Below are 19,615 nucleotides of genomic sequence, written 5' to 3'. Positions count from 1 at the left end.
GGTTGCCAGTGGCCAAGCTTAGCTTCCATTGGTGCCCAGCGGGTCCCTGGGCTGTCCCCACTGTGGGAGGTGGGGCACGTGGCCCTGGGGAATGCAGGAGGGATCCTGTCTCCACAGGTGACCTGCCGAGCCCTTGGGATCGGGGCCTACCTGGTGAGGCTGGGCCAGCGAGTGATCCAGGTGGAGAATTCCCACATCATCCTGACAGGGGCAATGGCTCTCAACAAGGTGACCTTGAAGGGGCCACTGGGGAGTGGACATGTAGGGGCGGGGTGGGGGAGGGGTCATTTTAACTTTCCCAGTGTCCCCGATGGGGGATTTTTCTCAACATGAAACCAGTTTCATGCCTACTGATGTAAGAGCTGTCTTTCCATTTTGCAGTTATATGGGCCTCTTATGAGCCCCAAAAAATATGTATATATATTAGGCTCTTCTGGTGGAACTAACTCTGTATTACTGTAATTTAAATTTTTAAATATTTTTGAAATGTTAAAAATTATTAAAATGGCATTACACATTGCAGAAAATTGGAAAAAGAGCCCCCCAAAAAGTAATTTTGCTCCTTCTATAATTTTGGTGTATTTTCCTCTCGTCTTATATCTTAACATGGTTAGACTCCTAGTGAGTGCAGTTTCATTCAACTGTTTTCACTGTATTAAAATGCTTTCCACATTGCTGTAAAGCCTCCATAACATAATATCTGCTAAAATCCCACTGAGGGTCTCAAAGTCTGGCCCCTGAACCGGCAGCATCACCTGGGATCACCTAAAAATGCAAATTCTCAGGCCACACTGCAGACCTGCTGCATCAGAAATGTTAGGTAGGGTTTTGCTTTGGAGTTGACTAGAGTAATCAGCTGGCTCACTGGTTCTCAAATTGTGCTACATATTGGAATTTTCTGGAAGTTAAAAAAGAAAATACCAAAGATTCTGATGTAATCGGTCTGGGTACAGCCGGGGCATCAGGACTTTTGGAAGCTCCCAGATGATTCTAACATGCAGCCAGGGTTGAGGGCCACTGAGGGAGATGACTTCCGAACAGGTGGAAGGGCCCCGGGCCAGGCAGAACCTTGCTAACCCTGCCATGTCAAAGCAGGTCCTGGGCAGAGAGGTTTACACATCCAACAACCAGCTGGGCGGCGTGCAGATCATGCATTACAATGGTGTCTCCCATGTCACCGTGCCGGATGACTTCGAGGGTGTTTGTACCATCCTGGAGTGGCTGTCCTATATGCCAAAGGTACAGTATCCCCCCCTGCACCTAAGAGCCTGGAAGACTCTGTTGTCAAGTTCATTTGCCAGGTGGTGTGGGGAGCAGGGAGCACTGAAGATGTGGCTGGGTTTCATTTTTCTTTATTCCTCCCTCCTTCCCTCTCTGATACCAAGCCCTGTACTTGCTGTTCTTTGCTTTTTTTTTAATGCCATTGTAAGGATGCTCTCTGTCAATCCTTTAGAAAGAGGTGGCAATTTCAATGTGGATGGACATGTGTTAAATGTGGAATGATGTATTTAATGAATTTAAAAACAAAATAGAGTTCTTACAACTCCTACACCAAGACCAAGATTTAAGAGTCATCACTAATATTTACTGAGCACTTACTAAAGTCATTATGTGAAGCCCTTTATCTTCATAATGTTGTTAAATCCTCACAACAGCCCTATGGGAGAGCTGCTATTATTATTACCACTTTACAGATAAGGAAATTGAGATTTAAAGAAATGCAGTACCTTGTCCAAGGTAATACGGCCAGTAAGTGAGTGGAAACAAGCCTCTAAAATGCACATGCCATCCTGTATGACAATTACTAGCAAACGAATTACCCTGAGATAATACAGCTAGAATTTTACACACAAGGTGCTTTGAATTTTAATGTCAAACATCAGCAACTTTAATATTTATTTTTAAATCTTTGTTTGTTAATCCCGCAACTCAGAAAGTTAATTGCTAAATATCCTCTTTATACCCAGGGAAACAGTTTATACTTAATTTACCAAAAAAATCACCTCTGTACTATTTCCGTGTCATTGTAAATTCTCTAAGGGAATAGTCGACGGTTGGTGCCTGAACAAACAGAATAAAAGGCTGTTCTCTAACAGCAACAAAAAAAAGGTGGCGTTTCCTCTCATCAAAAGAGGTAACATTGGACAACAGAGAATCCTCAAGCTTTGCAGTCAGGCTCGATTTGATTCTTGGCTTCCTCCTCCGTAGTCATGAGACCTCAAGACCATCTCTTAATCTTTTTGAGCCTCGGTTTCCTCATCTGTGAAATGGGAATAACAATAGCACCCACCCCAGGGTGTTATCATGATGGTTAAGTGACATGATGTGTAGAGCCCGGCGTTTACTAGGCCCCTCACCAAATGCTACTCATAAATGTGATGATGAGCTATTTGGGGTTGGGCTTCTGTCTTGTAACCAGGCATCACCCCCAGAGGAAGAGAGGAGGGCATAGAGCAGACTGCAGATGTTATTGACAAGCACAGAGGACTAAGTTGGAGACCTGGCTTTCTTTTCTAGGATAATCGCAGCCCAGTCCCAATCATCACACCCACCGACCCCATCGACAGAGAGATTGAATTCCAACCATCTCGCTCACCCTATGACCCCCGGTGGTTGCTTGCAGGAAGGCCTCACCCAAGTAAGTTCTAAAGGGCTTTGCCTGAGACCTGGGTCTTGGGGTTTCTTTTCTGAGCCTGGGATAAAGGAACGTGTCGGTAGAAGCACTGTTACTTGGTCAGATATCCCAGAGGGATACACCTGAGATCGAATGCCAAGGGGGTGGAGGAATGGAGATTTTTCTCTAAGCTTTTCCTGAGCTATTGACCAAGAAGGGGTGGAAAGAGCCTCCGGTTTCTGGAGCTGATGGATGGGGGTGCAGGGTAGCAGAGGTCATGGCCTCCCTCCCCAAAGTTCCCCAAATGCGGTTACATAGGTGGAACCTCTGGTGCTGTGACATCAGGGTTTCAAAGAGAAGAATGCTTCTCTCTCTCCCTCTCTCTTTCTTTCTTTTTCTATTTGGCTAAACCTAATAAGGTAATTCTCCATGAGTTTACTCAGGACGAGCAACTTAGCCTCTTCTGTGCCCACGTTTGCAGATTCACGTGGATAGATGTGCACACACATGTTCAAACACACCCGTGTGCACCCACATGCTTTCACACACACAATTCTTTCTCTCTCGCTTTCTCTCTCTCTCTCTCTCTCTCTTTCTCTGAAAGGGACACATAGGCCTCCTGGAAGTATTTGATTACATTCGGAGCAACCAGAACAGGAAAGCTGAGCCGCCCCCGTTACCACAATCCCGAGTCTAGAATTTCACACGCTGTCCCCTTTAGAACTTGGCCTCCCCATCCAGCTGTGTGGGGCAGGGGGCGTGCTGCCAGGAGCGTGCCAGGCCCTGCCAGCAAAAGAAGCCCCGTGCCCTGCTTCTCCCTCTGCCATTTCTCTTGGGCTTTCTCGCCTGCGAGCACTGGCTTTGTCTTGATTTTTAAAAACTGCCTGATATATTACTGACAGTTTTCTCCAGCTAGTCGGGCCAGGCCCCAGGCAGACACTGAGGTTGGGCTGCTTTGTTCCCAGAAGCCCAGCCTCCCACTCCTGCAACTTGAGATCTCTCATGCTACCCGGCACCGCGTGTCCAAACTGCAGTCATTTACACCGTGGTGTGGATTCCTGGCACCACGTCCTCTCCAGGCTGCAATTGACATCATCATATTCATTCTCTCTCTGTCTCTCTCTCTGTCTCTCTCTCTCTCTAAAATTGAACACTTTCTTCCCAGTTAAATGATTTTGAAGCTGCAGCCACCATATCAGGGATGAGTTTTGGGGGGCAGGTGGTCCCTTCTTGAAATCCTACCTTCCGAAGGCATCCATCAGCTCTCTTTGCCTCTTGGGAAGAAAAGGCAGAGACTGTGATTAGGGTCTCCTTGTGTTTGGCCTTGACAGGAGTTGATGTGTATAGTTGGATGTTCTATATGGACGGAATTCCTGACTTGCTGTATTTTTTGCAGCCCTGGCTGGGTGTGTTGGGGGGCGGGGGAAGGGTCGGTATCTGTGTAGTTTTCCAGGAAAAAAGGTGTTTGGGCTGTCAAGGTCAGGCTGTCCTTAGAGAGCCGGGAGAAGAAGTCTGCCCCTCCAGGCGGACGCTGGGGGCCCTTATCAACCCAGCCCCTGGCCCGGGCTTCTGCGCTTCTGCCCACAGCCCTGAAGGGATCCTGGCAGAGTGGATTCTTCGACCAGGGCAGTTTCAAGGAAATCATGGTGCCCTGGGCCCAGACCGTGGTGACGGGACGAGCAAGGTAACCCTGAGGATGGGGCGGGCAGCACACACCTGGCCTCCCCAGGTATTGGGACTCCCAGGTACAAAGCCAGGGATTCTTTCCTCCTAGGTGGCCCCAAGGGACACTTACTTCCTGGCCCCAGGATTTTCTGAAAGAAAAACCAGTGGGGGGCGGGGGGGATGGTTTTCTGGATGATGAACTTCTTCATAAAGTCTGGATTTGTCTGTGGCTTTAGAAGGCATCTCAGCCAACCTCTTGCTGGGGGCCAGCACCCTTGCCCCTCGTGTCTGCCCCTGGGGCAGGGCTCCCTAGCCAGGGGGGCCATGGACCCCTTTGGGAATCAGAAGGTGGTACTCCCCCCGGAAACTGCACAGACAGTCAGAACTGTGAATCCCCATTTCAGGAGGGCCACAGGCAGGAAACCCTGTCGTAGACCATAGCTGGCAGAAGGCTTAAATGCTTGAATGCTTTGAAAGCTGAGCCTCTCATTCCTCAGTGGTGTAGCCCTTATCTTTTTTGGATCACTCCAGCTGCCCCAAAGTTCCTCTTTATATGGAGCCCAAAGCAGCATCCTCATAATTTACCACTCAGATTCCTGACACGATGTAGTTGCTTCAAGTCCAGGTTCTGGAGTTGGACCTGAGCTCTGTCATTCACCCTCTCTGGGCCTTTACATCCTCATCTGTAAAATGGGGGTAATAATTCGACACCTCCCCCACCCCGAAGGATTGTTGCGATGATTAGAAGAGATGATATATGTTAGGCACTTAAAATATAAACAAGGAGTTCCCTGGCGATCGAGTGGTTAAGACTCCACGCTTCCACTGCAGGGGGCGCAGGTTTGCTCCCCCTGGTCAGGGAACTAAGATCCCGCATGCCACACAACGCGGCCAAAAAATTAAAAAATAAATAATAAATAAATTAAAAGCTTTTAAAAAATCATAACCACTCCACAGGTGGTAGCAGCTACCATCACTGTCATTATTGTTGTTATTATTTACCTCCCTGCAATAACTGTGAAAATACTAAGCCTAGTATAGGAACTTAGCTGCTTCTCCGTAAGTGTTTTATTTTTTTTTAGTATGTTTTTAAAACATGAGATGAAATCTACTCCTCCCTCCATAAGGAAGCTCTTTATTTGAAGACTGCTGTCCCCAAACCTGCCTCATACAAGTGTTCGGAGTGTAGATGAGAGTAATTAAGTGCTGCATGTGGCTGGGGGCAGCCAGTGGTAAGCGGTGATAGATACCGATGCCACGGACTCCCCATGACTGAAGCTCCTTCAGGCTCAGCATCCCTCAGCCCTTTTCCAGATATGACGTGGTGTCTGGACCCACGCTGTCCACCGTGGTAGCTGCTGGCCACACGTGACAGTTCAAATTCAGATGAGTTACAGTGAAAGAGCATGACACATATTCAGTTCCTCCGCTGTCCCTGCCGCATTCCAAATGCAGTGGTCACGTGCAGCTCATGGCTGCCACACTGGTCAGGCAGATAGAGAACGTGGCCATCATCATGGAAAGTTCTAGTGGACAGTGCTGCTCCCGTCCCTGCACTGGCCTGGCCCTCCCCACAAACATGGCTGCTGTTGCCCCAACAAGGGCACCCAAAGGACCTTGCCTTGCCAGCCTGCTAGTTAGTTTGTGAGGCTTTTCACTGCTTTGGGGCTGCTGCTTTGCCTTCCGGTAGAATAACCTGCCAGACTGAAAACAGCACTGTCTTCTGTATGCCCTCATCCCGGCCACCCAGGACCCAGCCCATATGCCCATAGAATATCACGTGTAGAGTATCAGCTCGGGCTGGCTGGACTCACTGGTCCCCAAATCTGCCTGGGATGCTGCCCAGCGCCCCAGTTCCCTTGTGCTCCACCTTGCAGGCTGGGGGGGATCCCCGTCGGAGTGATCGCTGCAGAGACACGGACAGTGGAGTTGGCTGTGCCCGCAGACCCTGCCAACCTGGATTCCGAGGCCAAGGTTAGGGGCCAGGGAGTTGGGGCTGCTATTTTCGTGTTGTTTTGTTTTGTTTTTTAATTGAAGTGTAGTTTACTTACATTATCATATTCATTTCAGGTGTACAGCACAGTGATTCAGCATTTTTACAGATTATGCTCCATTAAAAGTTATTACAAGATAATGGCTATAGTTCCCTGTGCTATACAATAGATCCTTGTTGCTTATCTATTTTATACATTGCAGTTTGTATCTCTTAATCCCATACCCCTAATATGCCCCTCCCGCCTTCCCTTTCACCTTCAGTAACCACTAGTTTGTTCTCTATCTGTGGGCCCGTTTCTGTTTTGCATATATGTTCATCTGTATTATTTTTTAGATTTTACATATAAGTGATATCATCCTGTGTTTGTCTTTCTCTCTCTGACTTATTTCACTAAGTATAATATTCTCTAGGTCCATCCACATTGCTGCAAATGGCAGAATTTCATTCTTTTTAATGGTTGAATAGTATTCCATTGTATATATATACCACATCTTCTTTATCCATTCATCTGTTGATGGGCACTTGGGTTCCTTCCATGTCTTGGCTATTGTAAATAGTGCTGCTATGAACATTGGGGTGCGTGTATCTTTTCAAATTAGTGTTTTTGTTTTCTTTGGATATATACCCAGGAGTAGAAGTGCCAGATGGTATGGTAGTTCTATTTTCAGCTTTTTGAGAAACCTCCTTACTGTTTTCCAGAGTAGCTGCACCAATTAACATTCCCACCAGCATTGTACGAGGGTTCCCTTTCGTCCACATCCTCACCAACATTTGTTATTGTAGGCTTTTTGATGATAGCCATTCTGACAGGTGTGAGGTGACATGGTAGTTTTGCTGGGGCTGCTGTTCTGGCTGGCTCAGCTGACAAGAGTGGGTCCTAGGTGGTCACACGTCTGTCTTTCCAGCTCAGAGACTCAGGGGAGTCCCTGGCCCTGGGGGGGCCGCAGCACTCTCTGTGGGATGCATCGTGCTCTGCACTGTCTTCCTCAGAGGATGACAGGTCCCTAGGAATCCCTCCCACCTCCAGCCCCCATCGCTGTTGCTATTTCTAGGGTGGGCCACACCGCATACTGGGAGGAGTTCAGAAGTCAGAGGGCAGATCCTCGGACCCCACTCAGTGGCCTCTACTAGCTTGGCGCCTGTCAGTGGGCAACAGGAACCTCCCTGGGCTGCAGCGTGAGGGTCTGAGGGTTACGGACGAGCTGTGGGCCTTCCCCATGAGCCCTGGCTCCCGTCTTGGTGTCAACTCGGATCAGACTGCCTGTCCTCCGGGGTGAAGTGTGGGCGGCCGTCCCGTGTTCCGGGACAGAGGAATCGGACCCAGGCCACTCTGTGTTCCAGATAATCCAGCAGGCAGGCCAGGTGTGGTTCCCAGACTCGGCCTACAAGACAGCCCAGGCCATCCAGGATTTCAACCGGGAGAAGTTGCCCCTCATGATCTTTGCCAACTGGAGGGGGTTCTCTGGTGGCATGAAAGGTAAAGTGGCCTTCCTTGTGGGTGCCCTGAAGCCTCGGGACAGCCCCCTCGGGGTCCCATCATCACTTTAGCTCAGCTCCCCCAACCCTGAGCCATTCAGGTAACGCCGCCCGTTTTACAGTTGAGGAACTGAGGGTGCCTGGTGTGACTTGCTAGAGGTCACGGTCACACCAGGAGTGGCAGGGGAGGCAGGGGCGGCCCCGGGAAGCTGCCCAGTAACCTGGGCTGTCACCTCCCCACTTGGTAAGATGGGGAGAAGGCGCCTGCCCTCCTCAGGGGACTGCTGTGAGCATCAGTGACCTGACAGTCACACAAGTGCTTTTTAAGCCACCAAGCACATTTCAAGATACAGTGTCTATCAGTGGGATGTTGAGGAAAGAGCCGGACGGGGGCCGGCAGACCTGGTCTGAATCCTTGCTGGGTGGGTGACTGCTCCGAGCCGCAGTTTCCCTCCTCTATGAGGGGAGTAAGAATAGGACCAACTCAAGGGCCAAGGTGAGGACTCGCTGAGCCCATCACTGGCACGTGGTGTTTACTCTCAGTGTGATTATGGTGGATTTTGTTATGGTGCTGTTGTTACCATGTAGGGTGCCTGGTACTGGATGGATGCCTCTTGGTAGAAAATAAGGACCATCTGCCTGTGGACAGGAGGGAAGGGCCTGTGTTATTGTGGGGGAGGGTTCTGTTCTGGGAATAGTGGGACAGGCCAGGTGCATCTCGGAGTCAGAGCTGGAAGGAATCTTAGAAATCGTTCTGTGCCTCCTTTTCCAGGTGCGGACACTGAGGCCCAGGAAGGGAGGGGGACCTGTCCAAGGTCCCGTGGGCACTTAAGGAGCAATCTGTGCCTGGGCCGGTTCCTGCCTCTCGGCCCAGTGAGAGTCTTTGCGTAGCACTGTACAGCCTCCCAGCTGACCACACTCTCCCAGAACCCCCAGGACAGTGAAGACTGGGGCCTGCAGTCACCTCACCGGGTGGCTGCCTTGCTTTTCAGACATGTACGACCAGGTGCTGAAGTTTGGAGCCTACATCGTGGATGGCCTCCGGAAGTACAAACAACCTATCCTGATCTACATCCCACCCTGCGCGGAGCTCCGGGGAGGCTCCTGGGCGGTCATGGACACCTCCATCAACCCACTGTGCATAGAAGTATACGCGGACAAAGAGAGCAGGTGGATGCGCCACCCCCAACCCACCTTAGCCTTTTCTTGTTCTCACTCCCAGTCCTTAGGCCCCATCACCTTTGAGCCACTGGCTTGAGGATCGCAGGGGTGTTCTGAGTTTCTGAAGGGACAGGGAGCCTCCAGTTTTACCAACCTGAAACTAGCATCCAGTGTGCGACTGGATTGTCTCAGTAGAATTAGTGGCTGGAGCCCAGAAGTGGTGGAGGAATTGTTGTCTCTTCTTTCATCACTTATACTCACCTGCTTCCCAAGGAAGTTTGCAATCAAATTCAGAAAGACCCAAAGCCTCTGAGCTTCCTGGCAGCCAGGATGAAAAGGGAAAAATGACCAGTCATCTAGTTCTTACTAGACTCTGAGTCTCTCCCAAAGCTCTCCTGTAGAGACTGGGTTTTTTTCAGTTTTATAACCCAGGGCCCAGTACAGTGCCTGACTCCTAGTGGGTGCTTGGGAAATACTGGCCAAATGACTGAATGAATACTGGCATGAGAGGATACCAGTTCTTCAGGGGAGAGAAACCTTCTTGGCACTTTTTTTTTTTTTTAAATCAGGAATTCATCCCAGGAACTCTTACAGAAAGGATAATGACAATGATACTTGCAACTCAGTGTTTGAGTGCCTTCAAAATGAAGACTATGCCAAATGCTGTGTAGACTCTAAAGGCTTCAAGAGTAGCTCTGCCCAAAATATAGATAGGTACCTTCTTCCTGTGTCTATTCCCTTATTCATTCCTTAATCCAATGAATATTTATTGGGTACCTCCTGTGTCTCCGGTGGTGGGTTAGGCATTGTGACATGGTGCAAATGAGCCAAACCTGCCCTGCCTTCAGTGGCCCTAGACCTTCATGGAAGGCTGCTGAGATCACCCTCCAGGAAGACCCAGGACGAGAACAGCCTTGAATGGGGTCATCATTAACTTTTCACTCTGGCCACCAGGAAGCTCAGAGCTACATATAGTATTGCTCAGGGTTTCCAAGCTATCAAAAGAAAAGGGGGGCAGGGGGATGGGCTTCCCTGGTGACACAGTGGTTGAGTGTCCACCTGCCGATGCAGGGGACACGGGTTCGTGCCCCGGTCCGGGAAGATCCCACATGCCGTGGAGCGGCTGGGCCCGTGAGCCATGGCCGCTGAGCCTGCGCGTCCGGAGCCTGTGCTCCGCAACGGGAGAGGCCACAACAGTGAGAGGCCTGTGTACCACAAAAAAAAAAAAGAAAGAAAGAAAAGGGGGCAGGGGGAGACTGAGGGGTGAGTGAGAGAGTTGGGAATGAGAGGGTCACTCATACCTTGGATCCCTCAGTGTGCCTTTGTGTGCTTTAAGGAGATCAGAAACAGTACCCTGGCCCTAGGAGAGCAGAGATTAGGAAGGCCAGAAAGGACTGTGGCTGAAGAGCTCGAGGCTTATGTTGTTCTGGAGAAAGTCATACACTCTTGGAGCTGAAAGGGCCTTCCAGAGTTCAGAATAGTCCATTTTTTACTTTTTGGCCTCACCATGAGGCATGTGAGATCTTAGTTCCCCGACCAGGAATCAAACCCGCTCCCTGAAGCACGGAGTGTGAACTGCTGGACCACCAGGGAAGTCCCAGAACACTTTATTTTAAAAGCTGGTTTAGTTCTTCATTCTATGGATGTAGAAGCAGATGACCAGAGAGGGGAAGTGACTTGCCCGAGGTCACACAGTGAGTCAATGAAAGAGCAGAGGACTGACACCAGATTTCCTGGCTGTCTTGCCACCCCCCTGCCGTGTCCTCTGGCTGTCGCTTGCTGGGGGACACCTCATACACCACCCCCCCTGCTGCTGTTTTTTTCAGAGCGAGTGTTCTGGAGCCAGAGGGAACAGTGGAGATTAAGTACCGGAAGAAAGATCTGGTAAAGACCATGAGAAGAATCGACCCAGTTTACAAGAAGCTTGTGGAACAGCTAGGTGAGTGGGTCTGAAATGAATCACTTCTCAGAGGTCAAGAGGGGCTCAGCCCACTCATTGCTGGAGGTTTCTGGTATGTTAAAAATAGTGAAGACATACCAAAACACAGCAACAAAAATTATGAGATATTTTAAATGTTCACATACAGTGTATCAACTCCTTTAACATTAAAAAATACACACTATGCCTTAGTGAATGTATTTCTCGGCACACACAAGATATAATAATTGAAGTATTTCGAGCCAATAAGAAACATTAGAATTTTGGTAGCAAAATTACCCTATAGAATTTTTCCATCAGACATATTTTTGTTTGAGTGACAGCTTTGTTTCACTTGTAACTTTAGGTGTAATTCTCTTTAAAAGTCCATGTTAGGTGTCAGTGTCTTTATAACTGATCTGTGTCATCATAAATTCACAGGATTTATGATGATGGTGATGACGGGTGTATAATTTCTTTGATTTGGTATCAGGGTAATGCTGATATCACAGGGCGAGTTGAGAAGTGTTTCCTCCTATTTTCTGAGTTTTAATTGGCACTATGTCTTTAAATCTTTGATAGCAGGTTTCTAACTACAAATTCAACTTCTTTATTATATATAGGAATGTTCAGTTTAATCTGTTTCCTCTTAGGTGAGCTTTCATAGTTTGTATATTTCAAGGAATTTGTCTGTTTCATCTAAATTATCGAATTGGCATAGACTTGTTTATAATATTCCCTTATTAGATTTTACCATATATATTAAAAATGGTAACTGATAGGGTCCGGTAAGCACAGTGGGCCTGATAGAAGGGGATAAATTTGAAGTTGCGTGTTGAATGCTGTCTTGCAACCCTGGGTGCATTTTTGAGACTGCACAAGCGACTTGACTTCTGGGCATTATCAGAGTTAAAGCTGAGGCCTGTCTTGCACGCCCTGGTTCTTGCCCTCGCCTGCAGGAAGGTCTGAGCTCTCCGACAAGCACCGCAAGGAGCTGGAGGGCCAGCTGAAGGCCCGGGAGGACCTGCTGCTGCCCATCTACCACCAGGTGGCGGTGCAGTTCGCCGACCTCCACGACAAGCCCAGCAGGATGTTGGAGAAGGGTGCCATCTGTGTAAGAGCCTGCGGTTCTAGGGTCGGCGTGAATGGCCCATCCTAAGGTCACCTGGTTTCCAACACACAGAGGATATTTGGGCTCAGGGCTTTGGGATGACCTGGGGAGCTTTAAAACAAAAACATCCTAGTGCCTAGGTGGCTCTCCAGACCAATTAAATCAGAATATGGTTGGTGGGAGTGGGGAGAAGCCAGGCATCAGTATTTTTTTTTTTCAGATCCCCAAGAGATTCCAATAGGTAGCCAAGTTTGGGAACCACCAGTCTAACCTCTGTGTGTGTTTAGAACTGCTGGTCCAGGTTCGGGAACCATTGTTCCCACCCTGCATTCACCCACCACTGACCATCACAACCCCGCCCTATTGCCCTGTCCCCACGAGGACATCCCCAGTCCTGCTCCCCCTGCGTCCCGTGCTCCTTCCTACCTCGCCTAAGCCCTCCGTACCTCTGGTGAGCCCGTGTTCTGTGTCTGGAGGTGGACGTGGGCGCCAGGTTTGTTCCCCAGGAGATGCAGCCTAGAGACCTGGCAGTGTCCTGCCTCTGCCGCCTCCCCAAGCCTCAGTTTCCTGGCCTGTAAAATGGGAATGGTCCCAGAGCCTTCCCCAGCACAGGGCCGGGCCGCAGCAGCCTCCCGAGTCCCCCGCCCCACCGTTTCTGGGGGCTCAGGCCTGGGGCTTGTCCGCAGGACATCCTGGATTGGAAGACCGCCCGCACCTTCCTGTACTGGCGCCTGCGTCGCCTGCTGCTGGAGGACCAGGTCAAGCAGGAGGTCCTGCAGGCCTGCAGTGAGCTAAGCCACGTGCACGTCCAGTCCATGCTGCGCCGCTGGTTCATGGAGATGGAGGGGGCCGTCAAGGTGGGCCTGGGGCAGAGATAGGTGGGCTGGCAGCTGGGGGCCAAGGGGGGCCCGAGGGGGGGCCCCACCCAGCAGGGTGTCCCTCCCTGACGCAGCCTCTGTCCCCTCCCCAGGCCTACCTATGGGACAACAACCAGACGGCGGTGCAGTGGCTGGAGCAGCATTGGCAGGCGGGGGAGGGGCTGCGCTCCACCATCCGCGAGAACATAGAGTACTTGAAGCGAGACTCTGTCCTCAAGACCATCCGAGGGTGAGTGGCCGCCCCGCCTGCCCACCCACCTCTTGGACTTGTCAGTGAGCACAAAAGCCAGGACTCGTGTGCAGCCGCCTGCCCTCAGAGTGGCCACTCGAATCCACCTCATCTCACAGTCCCCGGTCTCAGCCTCGGTGTCGGGGTCCACGGCCCAGCCCCCCGGCAAAGAGGCCGCCACTCCCCCAAGCCAGATCTCCCAGCACAGAGTCCTAGGGATGCTATCAGGAGGTTGTGCAGTGATTTCAATTCATGGTCCTTGTTGGAATATACAGGGTGCCTGGTCCAAGGTCACAGCCAGAGCGTGTTTGGTTAGAGAACCCACATTCCAAGCTCCTAGGCCTCAGGCTGCTGGCCCGCACTCTGTATCAGCCTTTCTGGAGGGTTGGCTCCCTGCATCCCCATGGAGTAGGTGGCAGAGCACAGGGGACCCCATTTGGGGGAATGAAGCTGAGGTTCAGGGGCAGTGTTGTGTCTTGGGTCACACAGCTTCTCACCAGGAGATTCCACTGTTGTTCCTTGAGGTTGTTCTGCTTCCCTCCTGCCCCAAAGGACCGTCACCCTGACAGTGACCACAGCAGGAAGAGTGTCGGGAGCTCTGGGTGGTTGGCTGCCCCCACCCAGGAATGGGAAGGGGCCCTGCACAGGGATCTGGGGCTGCCGTAGGGCCCATTGAACTCAGGGGGCAGGAATGACCTCGCCCTTCTTTCGCCTCCCATGCAGCCTGGTTCAAGAAAACCCCGAGGTGGCCGTGGACTCCCTGGTGTACATATGCCAGCACATCAGCCCGGCCGAGCGGTCCCAGATCATTCACCTCCTGTCCACCATGGACAGCGCGGCCTCCACCTGACCCGGTCCTCCCAGTCACTTGCAGGTCCACGGGCAAGAGAAACCACACTGATCTCTGACTGCAGGCCCTCGCCTGCACCTTGGGAGTTTGCTTTTTTAAATTGCTGCAAGGCTGCTCACCCCCAAGTCACTCCTGTTTCAATAAAAGGCTCAGAAGTGGCCCCTTCCAACCAGAAATCACCTCCTCTCCATTGTTGGGAAGTCTGTTTTTTGTCTCTTAAGACATTTTGCTGCGTCACTGAATTGAATTGAACCCACACTCCCCAGTTTGCGCCACTTTCCGGGTGCCTGCTTTGTGGGATCCAGGTGTTCTTTTTAGGCTCATTTTATATCAGAGCATGGAATCTTATTATCTTTACTCTGAGACCAGCTTATGATGTAAGCACCTCATAGCAGCATAACAAAGAAAGAAAAATAGAGACAAGACAAGAGAAAACCTATTTTTGTAATGATGCTTATTCGGGTCCTGTTGAGTCACCAGGAAAGGGTATGAATGGTTTTTTATGAAGAGTGTAAAATGGTATTTTGTTCCCCATGTGGCCCCTAGTAGCGAATCACTAGCAACGTCCCATTACCAGGCTTAGTTCTCTCATTAGCAGAGAATTGCATAGCCGTAGGTTCAAGGGCATTGGGAGACTTCTTTTAAGTGATTCACAGCCCTCTGCCGGCCCCTTCCCTCCCTCCGAGGAGGAGAGGACGAGCCCTCCCATGTCCTGGAGGGTGCATGAAGAGGCAGGCATCCTCCAGCCCAGGTTGGGAGGACAAAGAAGAGAAGGAAAGCCTTCTCCAGACTCGCAGCCCAGCTCGCTCACAGGTGTCACCGCTGTGCTAGCCGTCAGCTGCCTTGGAGGCCCCTTCGGGTCACCTGCACTCTTTCGCCTCTTGCCTCAATGTCCGTTGGTGGGATCTGGCCCTGACGGACAGAGCTGTTGGTTCCCGAGGACTGGACCACGAGGACCACACTGATTCACTCAGGGAGGGCTTCGCACTGCATCTGCCAGTACCCAGCTCTGAAGGCCGTGCAGCGTCAGGACCTGCGATCCTTCTGGCCCCGTCCATCTGTCCCTGGGTGCCAGTGATGGGAGGCAGTTGGCCACCCTCCACTGCTGTGATGGGCAGTTTGAGGACACCAAACATTACACCTGTCCAACTTGGAGGCCAGCGACGTTGCCCGGGGAAGCCCCTACAAGCTGGGATGCTGGAGGATGTCTGAGGCCATCGGCCAATGGCAGCTCTGGCCGATGAAGGTGGCGTGGGTGCAGTGAGGGGTGGGAGAAAGATAAATTAGCCGTTGTCGCATCCTGAGACTGGAGGGGGCAGGGAAGAGTCCATGCTGCTTTGGGAACTGAATGCTTTCTGTCAGGGGGAGGCCCTCCTGGTTTGGGAGGGATGATAAGTCGATGACTAGCTGCTACCCAGGAACAGTGGGCGGAGGAACCTGCCAGGAAATGTGTGGAATGAATAATTTTTTGAAGGAAGCACTTTGGCCTTGGCTTATTTGGACCAGAGAAAGCAGGCCACCTCACTGGGGAATCGCTGTCCAACTTCCAACAACCACTGAGATCTTGTGCAAGCCCCCCATCTCAGGAGGACAAAGCTCTGATTTGACTTCCCCTCCCGAAGGCCACCGGGGGAGCGGGGGACCACTTCATCCTTGCAGCTCAATTTCAAACATGGACACAAGCTGCTGTCTGCCGGCGGCTGAACAGCCTTTCCCTGCTGGGGTCGACTTTCTTCCCTCGAGAGGCTTAGCACAGGCGCCTCCAGGGAAGGGAGAAAGGATCAGACCACTGAGTGTGGACAGAGGCCTGGGTGGGCAGCCCGGGTCTAAACTGAATGCTCAGGGTGACGGCCACTCGCTACCTACAGTGACCTGTCCTGTTCCCGTGCAATCCCATGAGCTTTTGAGGTGGATGCTACAATTCTGCCTACTTTCTGCCTCTCTGAACTTAGCTAGGTACCTCATATAAGTAGAATCATACAGTATTTGTCTTTTTGTGACCGGTTTATTTCATTTAGTATAATGTACTCAAGGTTCATTTATGCTGTAGCAGGTGTCAGAATTTCCTTCCTTTTTGAGGTTGAATAATAATTCCATCGTATATATAGATCACATTTTGTTTATCCATCATCCATCGATGGACACTTGGGCTGCTGTGAATAGTGCTGCTATGAACATGGATGGCAAATATCTGTTCGAGTCTCTACTTTCACTTCTTTTCTTTTGGGTATATTCCCAGAGGGGAATTGCTGGGTCATATGGCAAATCTGTATTTAAAGGTTTGAGGAACAGTCACTGTTTTCCTTGGGGCTACACCATTTTACATTCCCACCATCACTGCACGAGGCTTCTGATGTGTTCACGTCCTCATTAACACATGTTGTTTTCTGTTTGTTGTTTTTTTATGGTAGCCATCCTATTGGGTGGAGCCTAGAAGTCATTTTAACTCAGAAGACATTGAACCTTTTTCCTTGCATCCCTCAAACATCTTGGGCGGGATGTACAGACCCCACCAGCGAGCCTTTAAATTCCCAATTCCTCTGCCTTCCGCTTCCGCTGCCCACGCAGCTGCTCCTCCCCTGGCTGCCCGGCCTCCCTTCCTTCCGCCAGTGAAGTTTCCCATGTTTCAGCTGCCTATTTAGTCTTTGTCCTGCTACCCCTGGACTTGGGACTGTGACTCTGGAGATGGAAGGTTCAGCATCTGTACCCAGAAGAACGGCATCGGTACAACCAGCATCCTCCAGAGGCACCACCTCACCTCCTACTTCTGACCTTTTATCCTTCCCCTAACCTCCACCAGCTGCCCTCCAGGAGCAAACACTACACCAGGCAGTATGGTACCGTGGAAGGGGCCAGGAGATCTGCAGACCCAGGGTTAAATCCCAGCAGCGTAACCTCAGAGTTTTGGCTCTTTTTTTTTTTTTTTTTTTTTTTTTTTTTTGCGGTACGCGGGCCTCTCACTGTTGTGGTCTCTCCCGTTGCGGAGCACAGGCTCCGGACGCGCAGGCCCAGCGGCCATGGTTCGCGGGCCCAGCTGCTCCGCGGCATGTGGGATCCCCCCAGACCGGGGCACGAACCTGCATCCCCCGCATCGGCAGGTGGACTCCCAACCACTGCGCCACCAGGGAAGCCCTGGCTCCTTTTTAAACCAGCAAGTAGACAGAGTCCACTGAGCCCTCTGAGACTGACGATTGACTGTGGGGAAGCAGAGTGTCATCGGAATCCCATCTCTACCCCTTGCTAATCACAGGTAAGCTCCTCGGCCTCTCTGAGCCTCCGTTTCCTCTTCTGTAAAATGGGGGTGTGTTTGTTTTCTACGGCTGCTGTAACAATTAGCAGAAACTCAGTGGTTTAAAAACAACACAGATTTATTCTCTTACAGTTCTGGAGGGCAGAGTCCGAAATAGGTCTCGCTGGGCTAAAATCAGGGTGCTGGCAAGGCTGCAGTCCTTCTAGAAGCTCTAAGGGAGAATCTGTTTTCTTGCCTTTTGAAGCTTCTAGAGGCCTCTTTCCATCTTCAGAGCTTGACATTGACTTCCCTCTTCTACTTTGAGCCTGTGATTACATTGGGCCCACCTGGATCATCCAGGATGCTCTCCCAGTTTAAGAGTAGCTGATGAGCAACATTAATTCCATCTGCTACCTTAATTCCCCTTGCCCTGTAGCATAAAGTCACAGGTGCGGGGGATTAGGATGTGGCTGCCTTTGGGGGCCATTATTCTGCCCACCACGGGGGATGACAGCTTTACACCATGGGAAGTAGGAGGGAAAAATAAGGTACACTGTGTCGTAGTGCACGTTGTAGCATGGAGTAAGCCCCCTCTGCTCGTAAGCCAGTGTTATTTGTCTTTTTGTCATTAGACTGTGGGTGATTTCTCGTGGAGGGGGAAGAAAAGCTGCATGATCATGATCTGAGACTCAGTTTTCTCATCTGGTAAATGGGACCATCCCACTGGCTGGGTGTCTGGTTGTGCTGTTTCAGGGAGATGCTGCCGGAGCGTTTAACTCCACGATGCACACGGCAGGCCCTCAAAGGGTGGCAATGAGTATGTTTCTCCCATTCGTTGGCCAACTGCAGAGAAACCCTCAGCTAAGCCTCATTCCTCCGTCTCTCTTCTATGCTTTCTTTTGGCGTCAGCGTGGTCCCTGCACAGGTGGGGTTCTGGCTGTGACGGGGGCTCTTGCCCAGAGCCCGTGACCCTGTTGGCCTTGGCATTTTTGCCCTGACTCTGTACATACCTGGCCCCACTTGCCTGTGGTAAGGAATGGATGTGACTCAAGAAAGGGCTCCCCAGCCCTCGCCACATGGTGATCCAGCCACTCAGGCTCCATCCTTCCAGCTTAGCACCCCAGGAGGAGGGCACCCCTGTGTCTCAGAGCTTCTACAAAGCCCCCAGGTGATGCTTATTGGCTGTGACCAATATGGCCTGAGTCACTTACCCCCCAGTCAGTCACCGGAGATGCCCGGGGGTTGTGATGCTCTTATTGGTCAGGTCTGAGTCACAGGGCCACCCTGGAGCCAAGCTGAGGAAGAGGGGTGCTGGGGAGAGAAAGGCAGCCCAGGGCTGCTGCAGGCACCCCCTCCCTGCGGCCTGCCTATTCTCCACTGAGGTGGGGCCCCATTCAGCACTTCCCGATACCACCCACAGCCCCATCATCCCCTGCCTTCCCTACTTGCTAATCATTGCATGTGTGTGAATCTGGTCTCCCCAGTGAGGCTGCAAGCCCCTTCCTGGGTGGGCTTAAGAGTTCAACCAACTCCTAATTAATATGCCCTTTTGCTGTTACCTTGGGTGGCAAGTCACCTCCGTTAGTCCTCTGAGCCTCAGTTTCTCCATCTGCAAAATGGGTGTAATAACTAGTAAGACACGCCTCTTAGGGTTGTAGCGAGGATGGAGTGAGCTAATTTACAGCAGTGACTGGCGCCGGGCCTGGTGCTGAAAAGGGTGCCCCCTCCTCCCACCTTGCTGCCTTCTCTGACCCCAGGCGGGCACCAAGAGCCAGCTCTGGGGAGTGCTGCTGAGCTCGGGCTCTGGACCTGGCACACACAGACTCAGTCCTGCCTCTTCACTGGACCCCGAGTCCTACCCAACCTCTCTGAGCCTCTCCTTCTGAATAGTAAGCGGGGTTCACGTCACTGCCTGAGCGAATGCCCGCCCATCCAGAGCCTGGCACCATGGGATGGTGACCGGCGGCCAGGCTAATTTTACTGATAACAACAAAGTCCTCCCAGTGTCTGGCACAATGGGAACCTGGCATCAGAAGACCTGGGTTCAGTGTTCCCTCTCTGGGTCTCGGTTTTCCCATCTGTAAGGGGGGTGTCTCCGCTGTGAGGGGCGAGGGGCGCTGTTGTCCTTTACCCCTCCCTCCCCCGTCAACCCCACCCACCCACCCAAGCCACAGAGCTGCGTTCAGCCTTTATTGACAGAAGACGGTTCTCCACCACTATGGTACACAGTCCTGGCATCACCCGAACACGCGTCTCCTTAATGACTCAGACATTATCGGCGGGGGGCGGGTCACGTCACACAAAGCAGCTGAGCAGGGCCAGTCAGACGGGCAGCACTGAGCTGTGTGTAACGATGGTGATGCTTGGTGGAAAGTTCCAGAATTAGGAAGAAGTTAGAGATGGTCCTTTGAGACAGGTCTGAACACCAAGCCTCCCAGGTGGCTGTGGATTAATCAGAAAATTCTGGCTCTAGGGTTCAGGAACTCCC

The 19,615-nt window shown here is 51.3% G+C and overlaps 1 protein-coding gene across 3 annotated transcripts in view; it reads left to right on the top strand.

Annotated features, from left to right (window-relative positions):
* Window positions 1–14,062, top strand: part of ACACB (acetyl-CoA carboxylase beta) — a gene marked incomplete at its 5' end in the record, with an annotated part of 98,231 nt that extends 84,169 nt beyond the window's left edge. For all 3 annotated transcript variants that reach the window (XM_079717852.1, XM_079717854.1, XM_079717853.1), the window contains 12 exons: window positions 118–228; window positions 1,096–1,239; window positions 2,518–2,638; window positions 4,202–4,298; window positions 6,157–6,253; window positions 7,617–7,752; window positions 8,744–8,921; window positions 10,739–10,851; window positions 11,790–11,944; window positions 12,628–12,798; window positions 12,912–13,048; window positions 13,772–14,062. In XM_079717852.1, coding sequence (XP_079573978.1) covers window positions 118–228; window positions 1,096–1,239; window positions 2,518–2,638; window positions 4,202–4,298; window positions 6,157–6,253; window positions 7,617–7,752; window positions 8,744–8,921; window positions 10,739–10,851; window positions 11,790–11,944; window positions 12,628–12,798; window positions 12,912–13,048; window positions 13,772–13,898 — 1,587 coding nt within the window. In that variant the 3' untranslated portion in view covers window positions 13,899–14,062. The remainder of the gene's footprint in view (window positions 1–117; window positions 229–1,095; window positions 1,240–2,517; window positions 2,639–4,201; window positions 4,299–6,156; window positions 6,254–7,616; window positions 7,753–8,743; window positions 8,922–10,738; window positions 10,852–11,789; window positions 11,945–12,627; window positions 12,799–12,911; window positions 13,049–13,771) is intronic.
* Between the last annotated feature and the right edge of the window lie 5,553 nt (window positions 14,063–19,615).

The sequence above is a fragment of the Hyperoodon ampullatus genome, assembly GCF_949752795.1.
Source record: "Hyperoodon ampullatus genome assembly, chromosome: 13".
Classification (NCBI taxonomy): Eukaryota; Metazoa; Chordata; class Mammalia; order Artiodactyla; family Ziphiidae; genus Hyperoodon; species Hyperoodon ampullatus.
This window is presented reverse-complemented; position numbering and strand designations above follow the sequence as displayed.